This window comes from Myotis daubentonii, chromosome 4, assembly GCF_963259705.1.
Source record: "Myotis daubentonii chromosome 4, mMyoDau2.1, whole genome shotgun sequence".
Classification (NCBI taxonomy): Eukaryota; Metazoa; Chordata; class Mammalia; order Chiroptera; family Vespertilionidae; genus Myotis; species Myotis daubentonii.
Window position 1 is genome coordinate 32,570,112 of NC_081843.1, and position 17,957 is coordinate 32,588,068.

Sequence of the window (17,957 nt, forward strand, 5' to 3'; positions counted from 1 at the left end):
ATTAGGTACAACATTTTTTAGAATGAGAAAAATCACCCAGAAGAAACCAAAACTAATTTATCAAGCAAATACCATAAACACCACTTCATTCCTTGTATTTCAGTGCAAAGAACTGGCCAAGTCCAGGGTGGAAGTGGCCTGCATCGCAATGTATGAAGCAGAAGTGTTTGTCGTTGGAACTGAGAAAGGACGAGCTTTTGCCAGTGCCAGAATGGACTTGCAGATGGATTTTGCAAAATACTGTAGGTGTTAATAATTTTATCCTTTGTATTCATAAACTGTAAAATATTTGCAGGCAAGTCTTGTGTCATGTTTTCTTCTAAGACATCATAAGCATTATTCTAAAAATGTTTCTGACCATCTCCTTTGACTTGGCAAACCAGTGCCAAGTCACACTGGCGCGTACAAGAAACATAGTGTATTTTGTGCTGGGTCCTCAGTGGGATGCTGGTTTTGTGGACTAAATTTGAAGTATATAAAGTAAGTTGTCTCTGATTCCTAAAATAAACCCACATTTTAAAAAAATGCTCTTATTTTACTCCTTCCCGAAGAGAAGGGTAGAACTCCTTCGGGGCTTGTTGGGTATTATTTTTGGTTAATAACCATTTTACTCCATTTCCCCATTTTTTACTATGTTACTTTCAAGCCTTCAATATGCCAATATGTGCTGCGAGTGCCCGGGGGCATTCATGAGCGTGTGTGGTCATATTCAAGGGAAATTATACTCCAAGGCAGTGATTTCAACCTTTTTCATCTCATGGCACACATAAGCTAATTACTAAAATGTTGCGGCATGTCAAAAAATGTATTTTGCTGATCTGACAAGAGAAATAGGTATAATTTTGATTCATTTACACCAGATGACTATTGTTTGTTGGCTGTTGTCATATTTTTATTTGACAATCTAAGGGAAAAGGAATCAATTATTATATGTTTTAAAAAACATTACAGCACACCAGTTGAAAATTGCTGCTCTAAGGTGTTATCTTTACCACTATAAGTCATCTATTAAGTATTGAGTTAGCAATTTTGTATTTCCTGGAATCAAGAAAGGAAAGTTTAATCAAAGGTTAGATATAGATATGTAGATATAGATATATAGATGTCTTTAAGAATTAGCAGAGGATATATATATCTATATATATATTATCTTGTGTGTGTGTGTGTGTGTATATAAAATCTTGATTTGATAGATACACATTTGTTTTGTAATAAAATTATATATATAATATTTTTTTGAGGAGGATGCCTATACAGCATCGATTGCTTTTGGTTAGACTGAAGGAGCCCCTCAGTGCAGTGTTTCCTGAGGGGAGCAGCTGGGGGAGATCTGGGGGAACACAGAACAGGACTAAAGTTGGAGGGGACCTTAGAGATGCACAGTGAGATGAAAGGAGAGAGTAAGCTCCCTGGGAGCCATCTCTCAGAAGCCAGAAAGGCAGGACATGTTATCAAGGGGCTCCGGGCCTGGGGAAGAGACTTGATGCCCACTCGGACATTAAGAAACAGGCTGGGGTGGGACTTGTCCACCAGGAGAATTTCATATATATGTGAGATGGATTCCAATTGACTTCTAAAACCAAAATTTAGGGTCTCTACTATCAAGAAGATAGATTAAAAAATGAAGCAGTGAGTATGGTATGTGATTGATGAACAGGAAGGGTAGTCTCAGTTCATTCATGTCAGCTGGCAATTGGATTTCTAATTGTTGAAATTTAATTACAGCATTTTTTAAAATTTCACAATTGCATGCTAATTTTTCAGATATAGGGCAATTCATGTTTTCTATTTCCTCTTGTACCCATTTTGCTAAACTTTATTTTTAATGACTTTATTTCATCTAAGTTGTCAAGTTTCTCATTAAATTTTTAATAATATTTGCTTTATAATTTTAATCTATGTATTGATGTCTCTATTTTAGTTTCAGATATTGGTAATTTGTGTTTTTTTCTCTTTTTCTTGATAATCTTGAAAGGAATTCATCTTTTTTACTTATCTTTCCAAGGAGCCAACTTTTGGCTTTGTGATTTTCTCTATTTGTCTTTTTTCTTTGTCAATTACTTTTGCTCTTATCTTTATTATTTCCTTACTTACAATTTCCTTGGCTTTACTTGATTTTCTACCTTTTTTGTTTGGTTGCCTAAGTCATTGACTTTTTTAAAAAATATTCATTTAAAATTATAATTTTCCCTTTAGATTCTGCTTTAGCTGTATTCCAAAGACTTAGAATATTGTGCTTTTACTATCATTTAGTTAAAAATATTTTCTAATAACCCTAGTAAATGATTTTGACCCATATTTTCTTAGGAGCATGTGCCTTAATTTCTTAATATTTGGGGATTTTTTGTTTGTTTATTTGTTTTTTTTCTAATTACATTTTATTGTGTTCTAAAAATCTACTCAATGTGATTTTAATCTTTTTTAATTTATCAAGACCTAATTTATATCTTAGCACATCATTTAAGCCATTCCTGGCTACCACTTGCATTGCCATTACCTTTTGGTTATCATTTGCATGTAATATCTTTTTCCATCCTTTCATGTTCAGTCTATATATGTCCTTAAATCTAAAGTGAGTCTTGAAGATAGCATAATATCCCATAGTTCTTTATCCTTTCTTCACTTTTTTTCATTTTTTTTCTTTTTGCTCCTCTAACTCGATGACTTCAAAGACTTGTTTTTGAGTTTGTTTATTCTTCTGCCTGATCAAGTAGGCTGTTGAACACCTCTAATTAATTTTTCAGTTCAATTATTGTATTTTTCAGCTTCATAATTTCCGTTTGGTTCTTTTTATAGTTTCCATATTTGTCAGTATTCTCATTTTGTTCATGTATCATTTAGTTTCTGTATGTATTCTCTTTCAGCTCATTGAGCATCTTTGTGTTATGACATTATGACAGTTATTTTGAATTCCTTGTCAGGCAGTCCAGAGATCTGCATTTCTTTAGGATTGTTCTGGATTTTTTATTTTGTTCCTTTGATTGGGCCTGTTTCTGTGTATGCCTTGTAATTTCTTTTCTGGAATCTGGGCATTTGAAAAAACAACCACCCCTCCCAGGCTTTGCATACTGGCTCTGTGCAGGGGAAGACCTTCACCGATAATACTGCGGGCTGTTCTCGGACCTCCCTAACCTTTTTAAGTATCTTTCTCCCCCTGGTGTCTGCCAACAGAACTGCAGCTCTAACATGCTGACGCGCTTTCAGCAGCTACCAAACCGTAGTGCAGATCCCATCAGTGCTTGGAGCGAGACAAGACAGAAACCTCTTCCTCCTGCAGCCCCCAGACAAGCCAGAATGTTGGCCACAGGGTCCACTCTTTTGTTTCCATCCCAAAGGAGGAGCCCCAGCATGGGGGTTTCCTCCCAGTTGCTCTGCAACTATGCGGTGCCAAGCACAAATAGACACACCAAATGCCAGGAATTTTCCTACCCCGTATACTGGAATCCCTTCTTGGTTTTACAATGGGTTAGGTCAGCGGTTCTCAACCATGTGGGCCGCGACTCCTTTGGGGGTCCAATGACCCTTTCACAGGGGTCGCCTAAGACCATCGGAAAACACATATGTAATTACATATTGTTTTTGTGATTAATCACTATGCTTTAATTATGTTCAATTTGTAACAATGAAAATACATCCTGCATATCAGATATTTACATGACAATTCATAACAGTAGCAACATTATAGTTATGAAGTAGCAACGAAAATAATTTTATGGTTGGGGGTCACCACAACATGAGGAACTGTATTAAAGGGTCGCGGCATTAGGAAGGTTGAGAACCACTGGCTTAGGTGCTGTGGCTTCTCAGCTGTTCGGTGGAGTTCTCACAGAGATGTTCTGGTCTCTATTTTGTTAATTTGCTGTTGCTTCTTCGTCTGCCATATTGCCAACATCACTCTCCTGCTTTTGTTTTTGAAGAATGTATTTACTTGGTATGGAATTCTAGATTGACAGTTTTTTCTTTCAGCCCTTTAAAAGTTTCATTTATTGCCTTCAGGCTTCCGTTGTTTTAGATACAAAGTCAGGTTAGAATCCTAACTTTTGTTCTTCTGAAGGTAATGTGTTGTTTCCCTTGGGTTGTTTAATCTTTGGTTTTCGGCAATTTGTCCATGATATGTCTATTTGTGGTTACCATCAATTATGGACATTTTGGCCATTATCTCTTCAAATATTTATTCTGATCCGTGTCTTCCTCATTCACACATGTAGAAGAAAATTTGATGTCCCGCAGGTCAGTAAGGCTCTGTTCCCTCTTTTTTTCTTTTTTCTTTTCAAGCTTTAGATTGAATTGTTTCTATTACCTTTTTTGAGGACATTGATTCTTTCTTCAACGGTGTGTTGTTGTTAAGTCCATCCTGTGAAAAGTTCATCTCCGATCATTTTTTACTTCTAGAATTCTATTTCCTCCTCTCTCTCTTTCTTTTTAGTTGGCATTTTCATTTCTCTTTAGGGATTCCCCATATACTCACCCATTTTTTCAGCTCCCCTGAAAATTCTTAAATACATTTATAGCAGTTATTTTAAGTCCTTATCTGATCATTTCAACATCTGGGTTTAGGGGTCCTGCTTCTATTTTTTTCTTTCTCTTCATCATGGATCACATTTTCCTGCTTGTTCATATTTCTACTAATTTCTTACTTTATACTGGGTATTGTGTATGGTATGTTATAAAAGTCTGCGGGTCTTGCTCTCTTGTTTTGGAAGGCAGTGAAATTACTGGCAGGTCACCTTGACCGTGTGGGGAGCCAGTGTACATTTAGCTCCGTGTCCTACGGCAGTGATGGCGAACCTATGACACGCGTGTCAGAGGTGACACGCGAACTCATTCCTTTGGTTGATTTTTCTTTGTTAAATGGCATTTAAATATATAAAATAAATATCAAAAATATAAATCTTTGTTTTACTATGGTTGCAAAGATCAAAAAATTTCTATATGTGACACGGCACCAGAGTTAAGTTAGGGTTTTTCAAAATGCTGACACGCCGAGCTCAAAAGGTTCGCCATCACTGTCCTACGGCATCATTCTCAGTCTTGGAGTGTGGCCCTTACTCCTGGGGTGTACCCATTAGTTTCACAAGGTGTTTATCAAGCTTCTCTAACTTAGCAGAACTTGAATTCTAAACTCTGTCTTTCTAGCACCACACAGCTGTTTAAATCTCTGCTCAGCCCTTTAGCTTGTTGCTTTTTCCTTAAAGTCTCACCCTATGCTGACACAGTTGGGCCAATCAAGAATTCGAGGGAAATTTCTATGAAGACGTTGGGTCCCCCACCTCTGTGACTCACTCCGTTCCAGGATTTCCCCATCAGTTTCTGGCCCCGGTGGCAGCCCTGACATGTGACATGGATTTGCGTAGCCGGCTCAGCGAGAATCTCCATCTGTGTAAGCTTCCCTTTCCTCAGAGTCTCTGCCTGGTTTGGGCTGTGCTTCAGTGCCTTCAGGTACTTGGTTTTAGTATTTGTTCCTGAGCCTGTCACTGTGACTAGCAAGTACACACTTCTCTGCCGTCACTGGAACTGGAACATTGGGTGTGATTCTTGAATAGGTGATGTTTGTTTCTTTAGAAGTTGTCGTGGAAGTAAGGAAAAGTTACCGTGGAATAGCAAAAAAGCAACAACACATTTACCTCCCCTCTGAAATTAGCAACCAACTCCCTATGGTATAAGAGTTCATTCACTAATTGAATACTCAAAACAACAGAAATTTCGACTCAACCTATATTTGCGCTATAGGTGCTTAATAGGAAACAATACAGAGTAAACCAGGAATTGGCAAACCTTTTCTTTAATGGGGCAGAGAGGACATAGGTTAGTCTCTGTGGGGTATTACAGTCTGTTGCAGCCACTCTGCTTGCTAGTGTGGTGGGAAAGCAAAACTGGGTAATAGGCAAAGGACTGAGCATGGCCAAGAAAGCCTTAGTTACAGACCCTGAAATTTGAACTTCAAATTTCATATGATTTTTATGTGTCATGAATGATTCTCTGCTTTCAAACTCTCTTAACTATTTCAAAATATAAAACCGTTTTTAGCTCACAGGTCACGCAGAGCCAGGCAGGCAGTGTGCGGGACCTGGCCCATTGTCTCCTGGCCCCCGGAGTGAACTCCGCAGGAAGTATTCTCGCTTCTCTGCCACTCTGTTCCCTCTTCACCTGTGAGCCAGAACTGTTTCAGTGACCAAACACACATAGGTTTTCAACTGCTTCCTGATTCTGGCCTCGTTGGCTGGTTCTAACATGTAAATGTGCATAAGCATTGCTTTGCAGAATTGTATACACAGAGCTCTGTACTCTGGACCTAATGGGTGACTGAGGGTGCTCAGGTATAATTTTGCCCGGCCACAGTCCTTGCTTTACATTCGACCTTAGGACATGACTCCAATGTATGGGCCCCTCTAGCTCAAGACATCGCTGTGTGACAGCTGTCAGGTTATTGCTCTCGGAGTCTGTCCTTCTCTGCCCTGCCTGGAGCTGGAGCTGGGCCCTGTAAGCATCGTCCTTGGGCAGCTGGACGGGGAGAAGAGATCAGGGAGCTGCCCTGGGGAAGGAGCATCTCTTCCTGATACCGCAGGGTTCCCGCCTGCTGGGCCGGCAGCCCCTGGCGACCAGCAGCAGTTGGGATTCCCAGTAGCTCCCCTGCCGCACTCAGCGTCCAGTCAGCTCCATCGGCACCCCTGCTGGCTTCCCAGCAAGTCTCACAGAAGTCTTAGAAAGTTCCAGAAGGAGGCTTCCCAGTGAATCAGCGGCACACCTCTCCACTCCTCCCCGCCCCAGGCAGTTTCCTGGGGAGGCCCTCCAGTGCCCCAGAGAGTGGCTTCCCAGCTAGTTCTGTTGGCATCCCCCGCAGGTGGTTTCGGAGTTCCACCAGCATCCCGGAGGGCAGCTTCTTTGCAACACCCAGCGAGCCTTGCAGGCCCCTGGGGGCAACTAGCCCATGGTTTCAGCACCTCCAGAGGGTGGGTCCCTGCTGGCTGGCTCCAGCTTGCTGCACCCAGGCCACTTCCCACTCGGACAGGCCATGGCTGCATCCGCCCCAGAGCTCTGCATCTCTCTTCCTGATCCACAGGGTCCCTGGGGGACCCTCTTCCCGATGGGCTCCTTCCTCAGCAGCTGCTGTGTGTTGAGTTCTCGTTACCCCTTAGTAGTCAACCCCTTGTTGCTAGTTAATGAATCTTACTACACTTCCCCGTTCAAATTAACGTGCGGTTTCTGTCTCCTGACTAGCCCTGATTAAAACCACCGGTTTCAAAACTTTTGGAATAGCAGTTGTAGGGGGCCGGTTGCAGGGAGGATAGGGACCTAGCTAGTCCTGAACGTGTGCAGTGGTGAGGATCATCCTACACAATGACTGATAGCGAATATAACTATAACAAACACCATGTCTGCTTGAAAATAATTTCCTTTGATCTACTACTATTTCCTTGTGTGATGAATCACTTATAATTCTTTAGCAATAGATTCATTTAAAAAATGCTCATCATGTTATATTATCCTGATCATCCTAAGTAGCTTATTCTTTGTTTTTATTTAAATAAACAAAGATCTTGTTTTATGTCTATTACTCTTTTCCCTTTCCTTTCCTTATGCCAGAAGCATAGAGATTAAGGACGTGCACGGTACAAATGCTGGGTACTGACTGTGCCGATGACTCGTTCACAGGCGCTGCAGAAGGCCTGCCTGAGACCAAACCCCTGAGCCCTGGGAAAGGGATGCAGCTCAACTCGGGAGAAACGGAAATACTCAGGAAAGCGGTGGCGGACTACTTCTGCTTGTGTTATGGTAAAGTGCATTCATGTGAAGCATTCATTCTCCGAATAGTTCACTGTGGAGTGTTAGGTCATCTTATGGTGTGATTATTTAGATGGTTTCTAACATCTGAACATCCACATTCTCATCAAACGAAGAGCCGTCCTTAATTAAGCACCAGCTCAGGTTTTCTTACAGAAGACAACTTGGTTTTTTCTGGTCTATTGAAACCTCTGGATTGATCAGACTTCAGTGTTGGCTCCCATTTTGGGGGGCCCCCAGATGCCCCCCACTCCTTGGCCAACCCAGTTATTAAAGGTTTTTATTGTTGCTTTGGTCACCAGCCTCTCCCTAACCCTAACCCTAACCCTAACCCTAACCTACCCACATCTTTCCACATCTACACAGTGTCTTAAAAAGCTAGATAACGAGCTCTGCCCAGCATGGCTCAGTGGATAGAGTGTCGGCCCCTGCACTAAAGGGTCTCAGGTTCAATTCCTGGTCAAGGGCACATACTTGGGTTGCAGGTTCAAGCTCCAGTCCCAGCCAGGGCTCAAATGGGAGGCAACCATTAATGTGTCTCTCTCATATCGATGTTTCTCCCCCTTCTCTTCCTTTCTTCCACTCTCTCTAAAAATCAATGGGAAAAATATCCTCGGGTGAGGATTAACAAACAAACAAACAAAAAAGCTAGCTAACCAAGTACTATACAGGTTTTATATACTTATTTGCGATATAAGCACCTTAGCATCTTAGGGCTTTGTTTATCATTCCTAGACAGCTGCACACATTTATTGACCTGCAGGTCCCTGTGAGCACTTGACTTTGGGGACCCCCAGCACAAGGGATCCTGGGATCTCAGGCTCCACTTGTCTATGAGAAATGGGGCTCCAGCACCTCTGGGCTGGCGGGCCAGTGTAGAAAGATACACGGCCCCATTGGTGACATGAGGCCATGTTGACCTCATAACTTCCACAGGCAAGTTGGCCTGACTTGTTTGGTGTGACACAGGGACAGCTACACTTTGAGTGGAGGCTCTATCCAGCAGCCTGCGTAACCACGTGTGCTCTCTCAGCCCTGGGTGTGCCAGACCGAGCACCCCAAATTGCACATCTTCTAAGAGAATGGAGATAAAGACCTATTCTTTTCTCTTTCTTTTATGAAGGTTTAAATATTATAAATATTTTTATTTTGGCCCTTTGGTTGGTAATTTTTCTAATTTCCGATATAAAGAGATAGGGTACCGTCTGCTTCTAATGTATCTTCAAATGATGTCACACCTGTGCTTATTACACTAAATGAAATTGGCCGGTAGGGGTGGTACGCGCCTGCCATTTAAAATCATCTTGCCTCTTCTCCTAGGAAAAGCCTTAGGAACAACAGCAATGGTGCCTGTTCCGTATGAGAAGATGCTGCGAGATCAGTCGGCTGTGGGAGTGGAGGGGCTTCCAGAAGGTGTTGCCTTTCAGCACCCGGAGAACTATGATCTTGAAACTCTGAAGTGGATTTTGGAGTACAAAGCCGGGATTTCATTCACCATAAACAGGTGACAGGCTCTGTCCCCTCGCAGCAGTTAGTATACAGTGGGACCTTGACTTACGAGTGTCCCGACTAACGAGCTTTTTGAGATACCGGCCGTCTCTCCGCCGATTTTTTGCATTGAGTGGACAGAGTAATTTGAGTTAATGAGCTCCTTAACGAGCTCGGTCTTGGAACGAATTAAACTCGTAAGTCAAGGCCCCACTGTATTTGAAGATAAGCTGAGAGCTTCATTTCAGTCAGTTCATTATGTTCTATTACATTAGAAGTTATTGTTCAGCTGTTTAATCTGACTTTCTTGTGTGTTCACGTTGGGTGATAGTGTTGGTTTTCTTGCAGACCTTTCCTAGGCCCGGCAGATCCCCAAGGTAAGTGACAGCTTCTCATACTTAGTGACTGCCCTTGGCTGCTAAACCAGCTCTGCTTTTCTAATTAAAATGCAAGTTCGGCACGATCTAAAGCTTGTTCGTTCTCACTGAGGAGGCGGCCTCTGACATGGCAGGGCGGGTGGTCATGGTGTGTGCAGGTGTACAGCTCAGGGAGAGACACCACCCTCCTCGCAGCTCACCTGCTGGGGAGTTTCTGCGCCCAGACCTCAGACAGCAGTAGACCCCCGTTGTCCTGGTGCACAGCACTGTGAGGGGCGTGGGGTCCCCTCCTGGTCTTTGACCACAGCCACGGGCCAGGCACGGCTGGGTTCAGGAGTGGGTCTAGGATGTGTGATGGCTCCCATGCTCCTGAAACTCAGTCTAGGAGGAGGGATGAGACTGTCCAGGTGTGGCCTGTGCTCTCAGAATGGCGGGAGGAAATCCCCGAGAGCCCTGCAAAGGGGTGAGAATTGTGTGATTGGAAGGCCTTCATGGAGACGCGGGGGTCAAGCAGGGGGTCCACAGGCGGTTCCTCCAGGAAGCCCATGCCATGTGACCACAGAAAGCAATGGGGAAGGGTGTCTGAGGCCGCATTTGGGAACCAAGAACCCCTTACAATCTCCTGAACTGGGGATTCTGAGGGGACCAAAAATATAATAATAATTTAGCAGAAGTGTTTAGAGATCAACTTATGCTTACTTCTTACTTTCTCAGATTATTATTCTGAATGTAATTGGAAACCATAGCTGTATATGAGAGATCAGATCTAAAGAGGATGTCATACTGAGACTGCATAGGTAGGGATGGCCCAGGGGGCATAGGGTGGGATACACACAGTTCAGAAGGCACACCGTGAGGTGGTTCTTCTGCGCATAGGTGACTCACGGAGCAAAGTCTGTTCCTGGAACAGCGCGAGCTCCTGGACTCCTCAAAGGAGGGACTTGAAGGTGAGGGCGGCAGGTGACAGGAGGTTGTTGTGCCAGATGACTTGTATTTTCATTAGAGGCTATTTAGTGCTTACAGTGTGCCAGGCACTATTTTAAGCACTTTGCATGTATTCTCACCCAACCACCATTTTCAGATGAGGAAACTGAGGCACAGGGCGGTTTAGTAAGTTGCTGGAGGTCACCCAGCTGGTGAGCAGCAACATGGGATCTACACCTGTGCTCCAGCTCCGGTCTGCTCCTCGGCCCCCATTCTGCCCACACGAATGGCCCCAGAACATGGGGTCAGGTTTGAGATGGTCTCTTCCCTCCACTGACTTGGAGATGAGAGTTCTGTTCTCTCTGAATTGGCTTTCATTTTATATATGCCTTTTAAAAAATATATTTTTTATTGATTTCAGAGAGGAAGGAAGCAGGAGAGAGAGATGGAAACATCAATGATGAGAGTGAATCATTGATTGGCTCCCTCCTGCACTCCCCTACTGGGGATTGAACCCGCAACTGGGCATGTGCACTGGCCGGGAATCCAACTGTGACCTCCTGGTTCATAGGTGATGCTCAACCACTGAGCCACACCAGCCGGGCTCATTTTATATGTCTTGGAATGTTGTCATATTTCAAGATGCGGAAAGGGGCTAATGTGTGTCTTTTCACTCCTGCACAGGTGGGCCTGGGGTGCTAACAGATGCTGAGAGAGCAATGTCACTGGCAAGTGAAAGGTAAGGGATCAATAAAAAATGCAACCCACATCTAACGCCAAAGTGATCCTTTTTAGACTGGAAAGCCTTCCTTATTTTGTTTTCAGCTGACCCTTGAACAGCATGGGTTTGAACCACATGGCTCTTCTTATGCCGCTAGCGGGCCAGCACAGTTCAGACCGTGCTGTTAAGGGGCGCCTGTGTTTTTAACCTGCAGCTGGGAATACGTGTATGTGGAGGGCCAACATATATTATATTCAGATTTCGACTGTGTGGCAGTTCGGTGCTCCTAACCCCCAAGTGTTCAAGAGTCAGCTGTATATTCTTTATTCTGTAAGATGTTTGGGATTCTATCGCTACAGTCAGTTAACACATTTGATTTTGTAACCATTAAGAATGTTAATGTTAAACTTGTGGCAGTTTTGCTCTCAGTTTGGCGTGGGAAGGGGCTTCAGCAGCATGGAGATGTGGGGGTTGTAGCTCAGGGGTCCAGACACCTGTGGGCAGTCCTCACCACCCGTCTTGACCAGGGTTCCCTTCTCCTTTCAGTGGTGGCCCCATCCATGTGAAAATGGAACCCATGGAAGATTCCGGTATGTATACCAATGCTTTTAGAATCCAGTGTTTAGCAGGTTATCATTTGACACCTTTCTTTTGTTTTACTTAAAAAGAAACATATGGGAACTGCAGCGGGAAGGCTGGGGAGGGGTAAAAAGATCAACTAAAGGACTTATATGCATGCATAGAAGCATAACCAATGGACATAAGACACTGGGGGGTAGGGGAGGCCAGGGGATTGTCAAGGGCGGGGGGAAAAAGGAGACATATGTAATACCCTTTGTAATACTTTAAGCAATAAAAAAAAAACAGCTGAAAAATAAATAAATAAAAGAGGAACTGAAAAAAACACACATATGGGACTCTGAGTAAACTAAGAATAGAGGGAAACTTACTTGGTTTGATTTTTTAAGATCTACAAAAAAAAATACAACTAACATTATACTCAATGGTGAGAAACTAGAATCTTTCCCCCTAAGCGCAGGAACAAGGCAGGGCTATACCCTGTCATCACTCCTTTTCACCTTCATACCGGAGTCCTAGCTCCTGCAGTAAGGCAAGAAAGGGAAATAAAAGGTATACTGATTGGGAAGGAAGAAATAAAACTGTTTGGTCGTAGATGACATGATTGTCTATGCAGAAAACTGAAAGAATCAACCAAAATATGGGGTTTAGGACACTAATTAACCTCAAATGGGACCTTATTTGCAGAATCATCATATTTTATTCAAATATCTAGAAAAGAGCCTTCTAATGCAGTAAATGATTAGAGGGGAAATGTTAAAAGGTTAAAAATAGAATTTCTTTTTAAAAAAATATATTTTATTGATTTTTTACAGAGAGGAAGGGAGAGGGATAGAGAGTTAGAAACATTGATGAGAGAGAAACATCGATCAGCTGCCTCCTGCACACTCCCTACTGGGGATGTGCCCGCAACCAAGGTACATGCCCTTGACCAAATCGAACCTGGGACTCTTCAGTCCACAGGCCGATGCTCTAGCCACTGAGCCAAACTGGTCATGGCAAAAAATAGAATTTCTTAAAAACTCAAATGTTTAATTAAGAGATGGGAAAATATTGAAAGTATTAGAAGTGGAAAGGTCAGCCCAGTCAGTGTGGCTCAGTGGTTGAGCATCAATCCATGAACCAAGAGGTCACAAGTTTGATTACTAGTCAGGACACATGCCCAGGTTATGGGCTCGATCCCCAGTAGGGATCTCATCAATGGTTGTTTTTTTTTTAATGTAGATTTTTTGTTTTATTCATGGCTGGTAAAGACATTATTTTTTAAAAATATATTTTTTATTGATTTTAGGGAGGAAAGGAGAGGGAGAAAGAGAGAGAAACATCAATGATGAGAGAGAATCATTGATTGGCTGCCTCCTGCAAGCCCCCCACTGGGGATCGAGCCTGCAACCCCAGCATTTGCCCTTGACCAGAATCGAACCCAGGACTCTTCAGTCCACAGGATGATGCTCTATCCACTGAGCCAAACCAGTTAGGGCGACATTATTTTTTTTAATTTAAATTCTTTATAGTTTAAAGTATTACATGTCTCCTTTTTCCCCCACTGACCTCTCCCCAGGCGCTCCTACTCCCCAGCACATGCCCTCATACTGTCTGTGTCCATTGGTTATGCTTATATACAAGCATACAAGTCCTTTGATTGATATCTTACCCTCCCACACACACCCTCCCCTGCCTTCCCTCTGAGGTTTGATGGTCTGTTCGATGCTTCTGGCTCTATTTTTGTTCATCAGTTGAAATCATATTCCACATATGAGTAAAGTGAGATCATGTGATATTTATCTTTTTCCAACTGGCTTATTTTGCTTAGCATAATGCTCTCCAGGTCCATCCATGCTGTTGCAAATGATAAGAGTTCCTTCTTTTTTACAACAGCATAATATTTCATTATGTAGATGTACCATCATTTTTTAATCCACTCATCTGTTGATGGGCACTTAGGCTGTTTCCAAATCTTAGCTATTGTAAATTGTGCTGCTATGAACAAAGGGATGCATATATCCTTTCTGATTGGTGTTTCTGATTTCTTGGGATATATTCCTAGAAGTGGGATCACTGGGTCAAATGGGAGTTCCATTTTTAGTTTTTTGAGGAAGCTCCATACTGTTCTCCACAGTGGCTGCACCAGTCTGCATTCCTACCAGCAGTGCACGAGGGTTCTTTTTTCTCCACATCCTTGCCAGCACTTGTTGTTTGTTGATTTGTTGATGATAGCCATTCTGACAGGTGTGAGGTGGTACCTCACTGTTGTTTTGATTTGCATCTCTCAGATGATTAGTGACTTGGAGCATGTTTTCATATTTCTCTTGGTCTTCTGTATTTCCTTTAGAAAAGTGTCTATTTAGGTCCTTTGCCCATTTTTTGATTGAATTGTTTATCTTCTTTTTGTTAAGTTGTATGCGTTCCCTGTAAATTTTGGAGATTAAACCCTTACCGGAGATATAACATTGGCAAATATGTTCTCCCATGCACTGGGCTCTCTTGTTGTTTTGTTGATGGTTTCTTTTATTGTGCACAAGTTTTTTATTTTGATGTAGTCTTATTTATTTATTTTCTCCTTAGTTTCTCTCTCTCTTTATTTCAGAGAGGAAGGGAGAGGGAGAGAGAGATAGAAACATCAATGATGAGAGACAATCATTGATAGACTGCCTTCTGCATGTCCCACACTGGGGATCGAGCCCGCAACCCATGCATGTGCCCCGACCAGGAATTGAACTGTGGTCTCCAGGTTCATAGGTTGATGGTCAACCACTGAGCCATACCAGCTGGGCTGACCTTTCCACTTTAAAAAAAAATACATGTTATTGCTTATTTTTAGAGAGAGAGGAAGAGAGAGGGATAGACGGATAGAAACATCGATGAGAGCCCTCATGGAAAGGTCAGAAAAACCCAAATAATCAAGTTCATAACATTCAGACCTCAAAAAGATAAAAATGACACCAGCTGGTTATAAAAGACTAAAACTAGAATTTAACAATGCTCACAAAAGCAACCTAGAATATGAAATGAAACAGTTTCAGAATGTGAAGTTAAAATTAAATCTAAGATAATCCAAAAGAAAAGCACTAGTCAATACTAAGAAGAAAAGATGTAGACAAAGGGAAAATAGAGACCTGCCACAGGTAGAACAGGAGGCAGAGCACCAGCGCCATAAAGCTTCCAGGTGTGGCTTATCCTCGCCGCCCCCAGGCACCAGGGGAACCCGGACATGAGTGGACCAGTCTCCTGTGACACCCACGGGTCTCCCCCCCACAGCTACAGGGGCTGTGTCCCTCCCAGTCACATGTAAATATGTGCTTAGTAGAAGCTCCACCTTCAATGACAGAGTCTGAAAAGTAATGGTGTGTGCCATGCCAGCACAGCCAAGGGTTTGGTGAGCCTGAGTTGCGGGGGGGGGGGGGGGGGGGGGGGGGGGAGTGGCGGTGAAGGATTAAAGGAAAGACAGATGAAGAGAATATAGCTGGGGCTCGGTGGATCTCCCATGCCTGGATGAGGCCACAGAGAAGGATCCAGCCAGCAAGCTGAGGCTTTATTTTATAGTCAGAGAAAAAACAAGGTAGTGGTCAATATCGGTACAATGTTCTTGTGAGTTTCACTTGTTTTGACAGCACTTGCTGCACCTCCCAAAGCCCATTAGCTACCTAGGAAGGCTAGGGGGCAGCCATAAGGTCAAGCTTAATTATGCTAAGAGGGCTCTACCCTCTAAGCTGGGACTTGTTTGTGGCTCTGCCACAGGTCAATCCGAGGCTTAACTCTAGAGCAGGGGTGGGCAAACTTTTTGACTGGAGGGCCACAATGGGTTCTTAAACTGGACCGGAGGGCGGAACAAAAGCATGGATGGAGTGTTTGTGTGAACTCATATAAATTCAAAGTAAACATCATTACATAAAAGGGTACGGTCTTTTTTTTCAATCGTTTTATTCATTTCAAACAGGCCGGATCGGGCCCTTGGGCGTAGTTTGCCCACGGCTGCTCTAGAGCCACTCCCTGCATCGGTGCTTGTCCACCTTAGTTATTGTAGGTAAAACCAACAAGTCAGTGAAGAGAAATGAGCCGTTGATCTCCGCCAAGCAGCATTCAGCTGTGGTCTTAATCTCACTTACACATGACATGCCTTCAACTCTCACCCACTTAATCTTAGCCTCGAGTGCTTTTCAAGGCACAGATATGTTCTGCCTGCAGCCCCCACTTAGGAAGACGACAAGTGGAGGCAGAGTCAGTGGTCCGCTCTCCCAGGGCCCGCTCTCAGATCCAAACCTAGACCTCCCTCGCCTCCCTCACAGCTGTTGGGCGTGAGCATGTCCCTCCCGCTTTAAAACAGGCGTCTAGTTGAGGCCTTTCTTTGGAGATGTGGTTCTGTTTAAACCAAAATATGGTCCCAATGAATGAATTCTGCTGTGGATTTCATGATGCAATACAATTGCTTCCAGCTGCCCACCAGCTTCGGGAGCTGGCCATCAATCGGCCTATTTCTCTTGATATTTGTGTACACAGAACAAATGTTTCGCTGATTTTGAATTTTGAATTCCTTTCTCTGTCTCTCCCTTTCCTTCCTCTCCCTCCCCCTCTCTTTCTTTCACTGCGAGAAAAGACAGCAGTAAATCTGTCTCATTAGCATGTCAAACAAATTCTGCGCTGTCCAATCTGGTCTCAATTGCCTGGATGAAAAAGAAATTGTTTCCCTGACAGCCCAGCTGTCGCTTGTTCATCAGTTGTTTCAGTTAGTAGGGACTTTAGTGCCTAATCAACCTGGAATGTGTACTTTGATTAAAATTTTATTATAAAATATTACAAAAGCTATATATGTTTAAATTTTTTTAAACATTTAATCACCTTTATTTATTTTTTCTTTGTTTGTTGTTGTTAATCCTCACCTGAAGATATTTTCCCATTGATTTTTAGAGAGAGTGGAAGAGAGAGGGAAAGACAGAGAGAAACATTGATGTGAGAGAAACATATCGATTGGTTGCCTCCTGCAGGAGCCTTGACCAGGGCCAGGGCTGGGGAGGAGCCTGCAACCAAGGTACATGCCCTTGACCAGAATCGAACCTGGGACCCTTTGGTCCACAGGCTGATGTTCTATCCACTGAGCCAAATTGGCTGGGGCATGTTCAGATTTTTAAAAACTCAGATTTATAAGAGTAATAAGAAAAATCCCTTTTCACCCTTTCACTCTTTCCTTTCAAAATTCCATCCCCCTAAGTCTCCCTGCACACCTCCAATCCCTTCCCCATCGGAGGTGGCAACAACTTTTAACTCATTGGTGAAAATTCTTTCACATCATGTACAAATAAGCACGTAAATGGCATTTTCCTTTTTTCTTTTTTATGCTTAAGTGGACCTCCCTTTGTCAACTTTCCTTTGATCTTTCCATCAACTTACCTTTTTGTCCCATTTCTGAGCAAACTCCTCAACTTAATCTAACATTTCACTCATATGGCCATCAGCCCTGCCCATTCTGTTCCTCGGTTGTCCTAACAAGTTTTCCTTTTTGATAATCACATTTTAACTTTTTATTGATTAATTTGAGGGAAAGAGAGAGAAAGAGAAACATCGGTTCGCTATTCCACTTATTTATGCATTCACTGGTTGCTTCTTGTATGTGCCCTGACCAGGGACTGAACCTGCAACCTTGGCCTACAGGAATGATGCGCTAACTGAGCTACTCACACTTTAAATGTCCAGTCTCACTGTCCTTACACCAACAGCTATTACTTTTCAAAAGGCCCTCAGAGCTTGTCAATTGATGCCAAACAGTGAAGCCCAAGCCGTGCCATAGTTTTTGCTGTTGATGTTATTAACATTCGTGGTAAACTTGCATGTGTAATTCAGTAGCCGTTACCTTCTGCTGTAGTAAAAGGCACCAAAACTTAGTGGCTCAGTGATTCCATTTTGTCACAATTCTGTTGGCCTGGCATTGCTTCTTGTCTGGGCTGGCGCGGCTGGGGCTGCATCGCCTGGGAGGCCTGGCTCCTGGGTCTGAGGCCTTAGCGGGAGAGCTAGACCCCACTCCCCTCCCAGCCTCCAGGAGGCCAGCCCAGGCGTGTTCACAGGGCCACTGAACTCCACCAACAGCAGGCTCC

At 43.2% G+C, this 17,957-nt stretch overlaps 1 protein-coding gene across 6 annotated transcripts in view; it reads left to right on the forward strand.

The window, feature by feature from the left end:
• The window catches only part of LOC132233170 (general transcription factor II-I repeat domain-containing protein 2), a 49,409-nt gene that overhangs the window by 7,893 nt on the left and 23,559 nt on the right, over positions 1 to 17,957 (forward strand). For 5 of the 6 annotated variants that reach the window (XM_059693417.1, XM_059693421.1, XM_059693418.1 and 2 more), the window contains exons 3-8: positions 104 to 242; positions 7,654 to 7,773; positions 9,103 to 9,286; positions 9,619 to 9,647; positions 11,256 to 11,310; positions 11,839 to 11,882. In XM_059693417.1, the coding sequence (XP_059549400.1) occupies positions 104 to 242; positions 7,654 to 7,773; positions 9,103 to 9,286; positions 9,619 to 9,647; positions 11,256 to 11,310; positions 11,839 to 11,882 (571 nt within the window). Of the gene's footprint in view, positions 1 to 103; positions 243 to 7,653; positions 7,774 to 9,102; positions 9,287 to 9,618; positions 9,648 to 11,255; positions 11,311 to 11,838; positions 11,883 to 17,957 lie in introns of those variants that run through there. The other variant, XM_059693419.1, reaches the window with a different exon arrangement.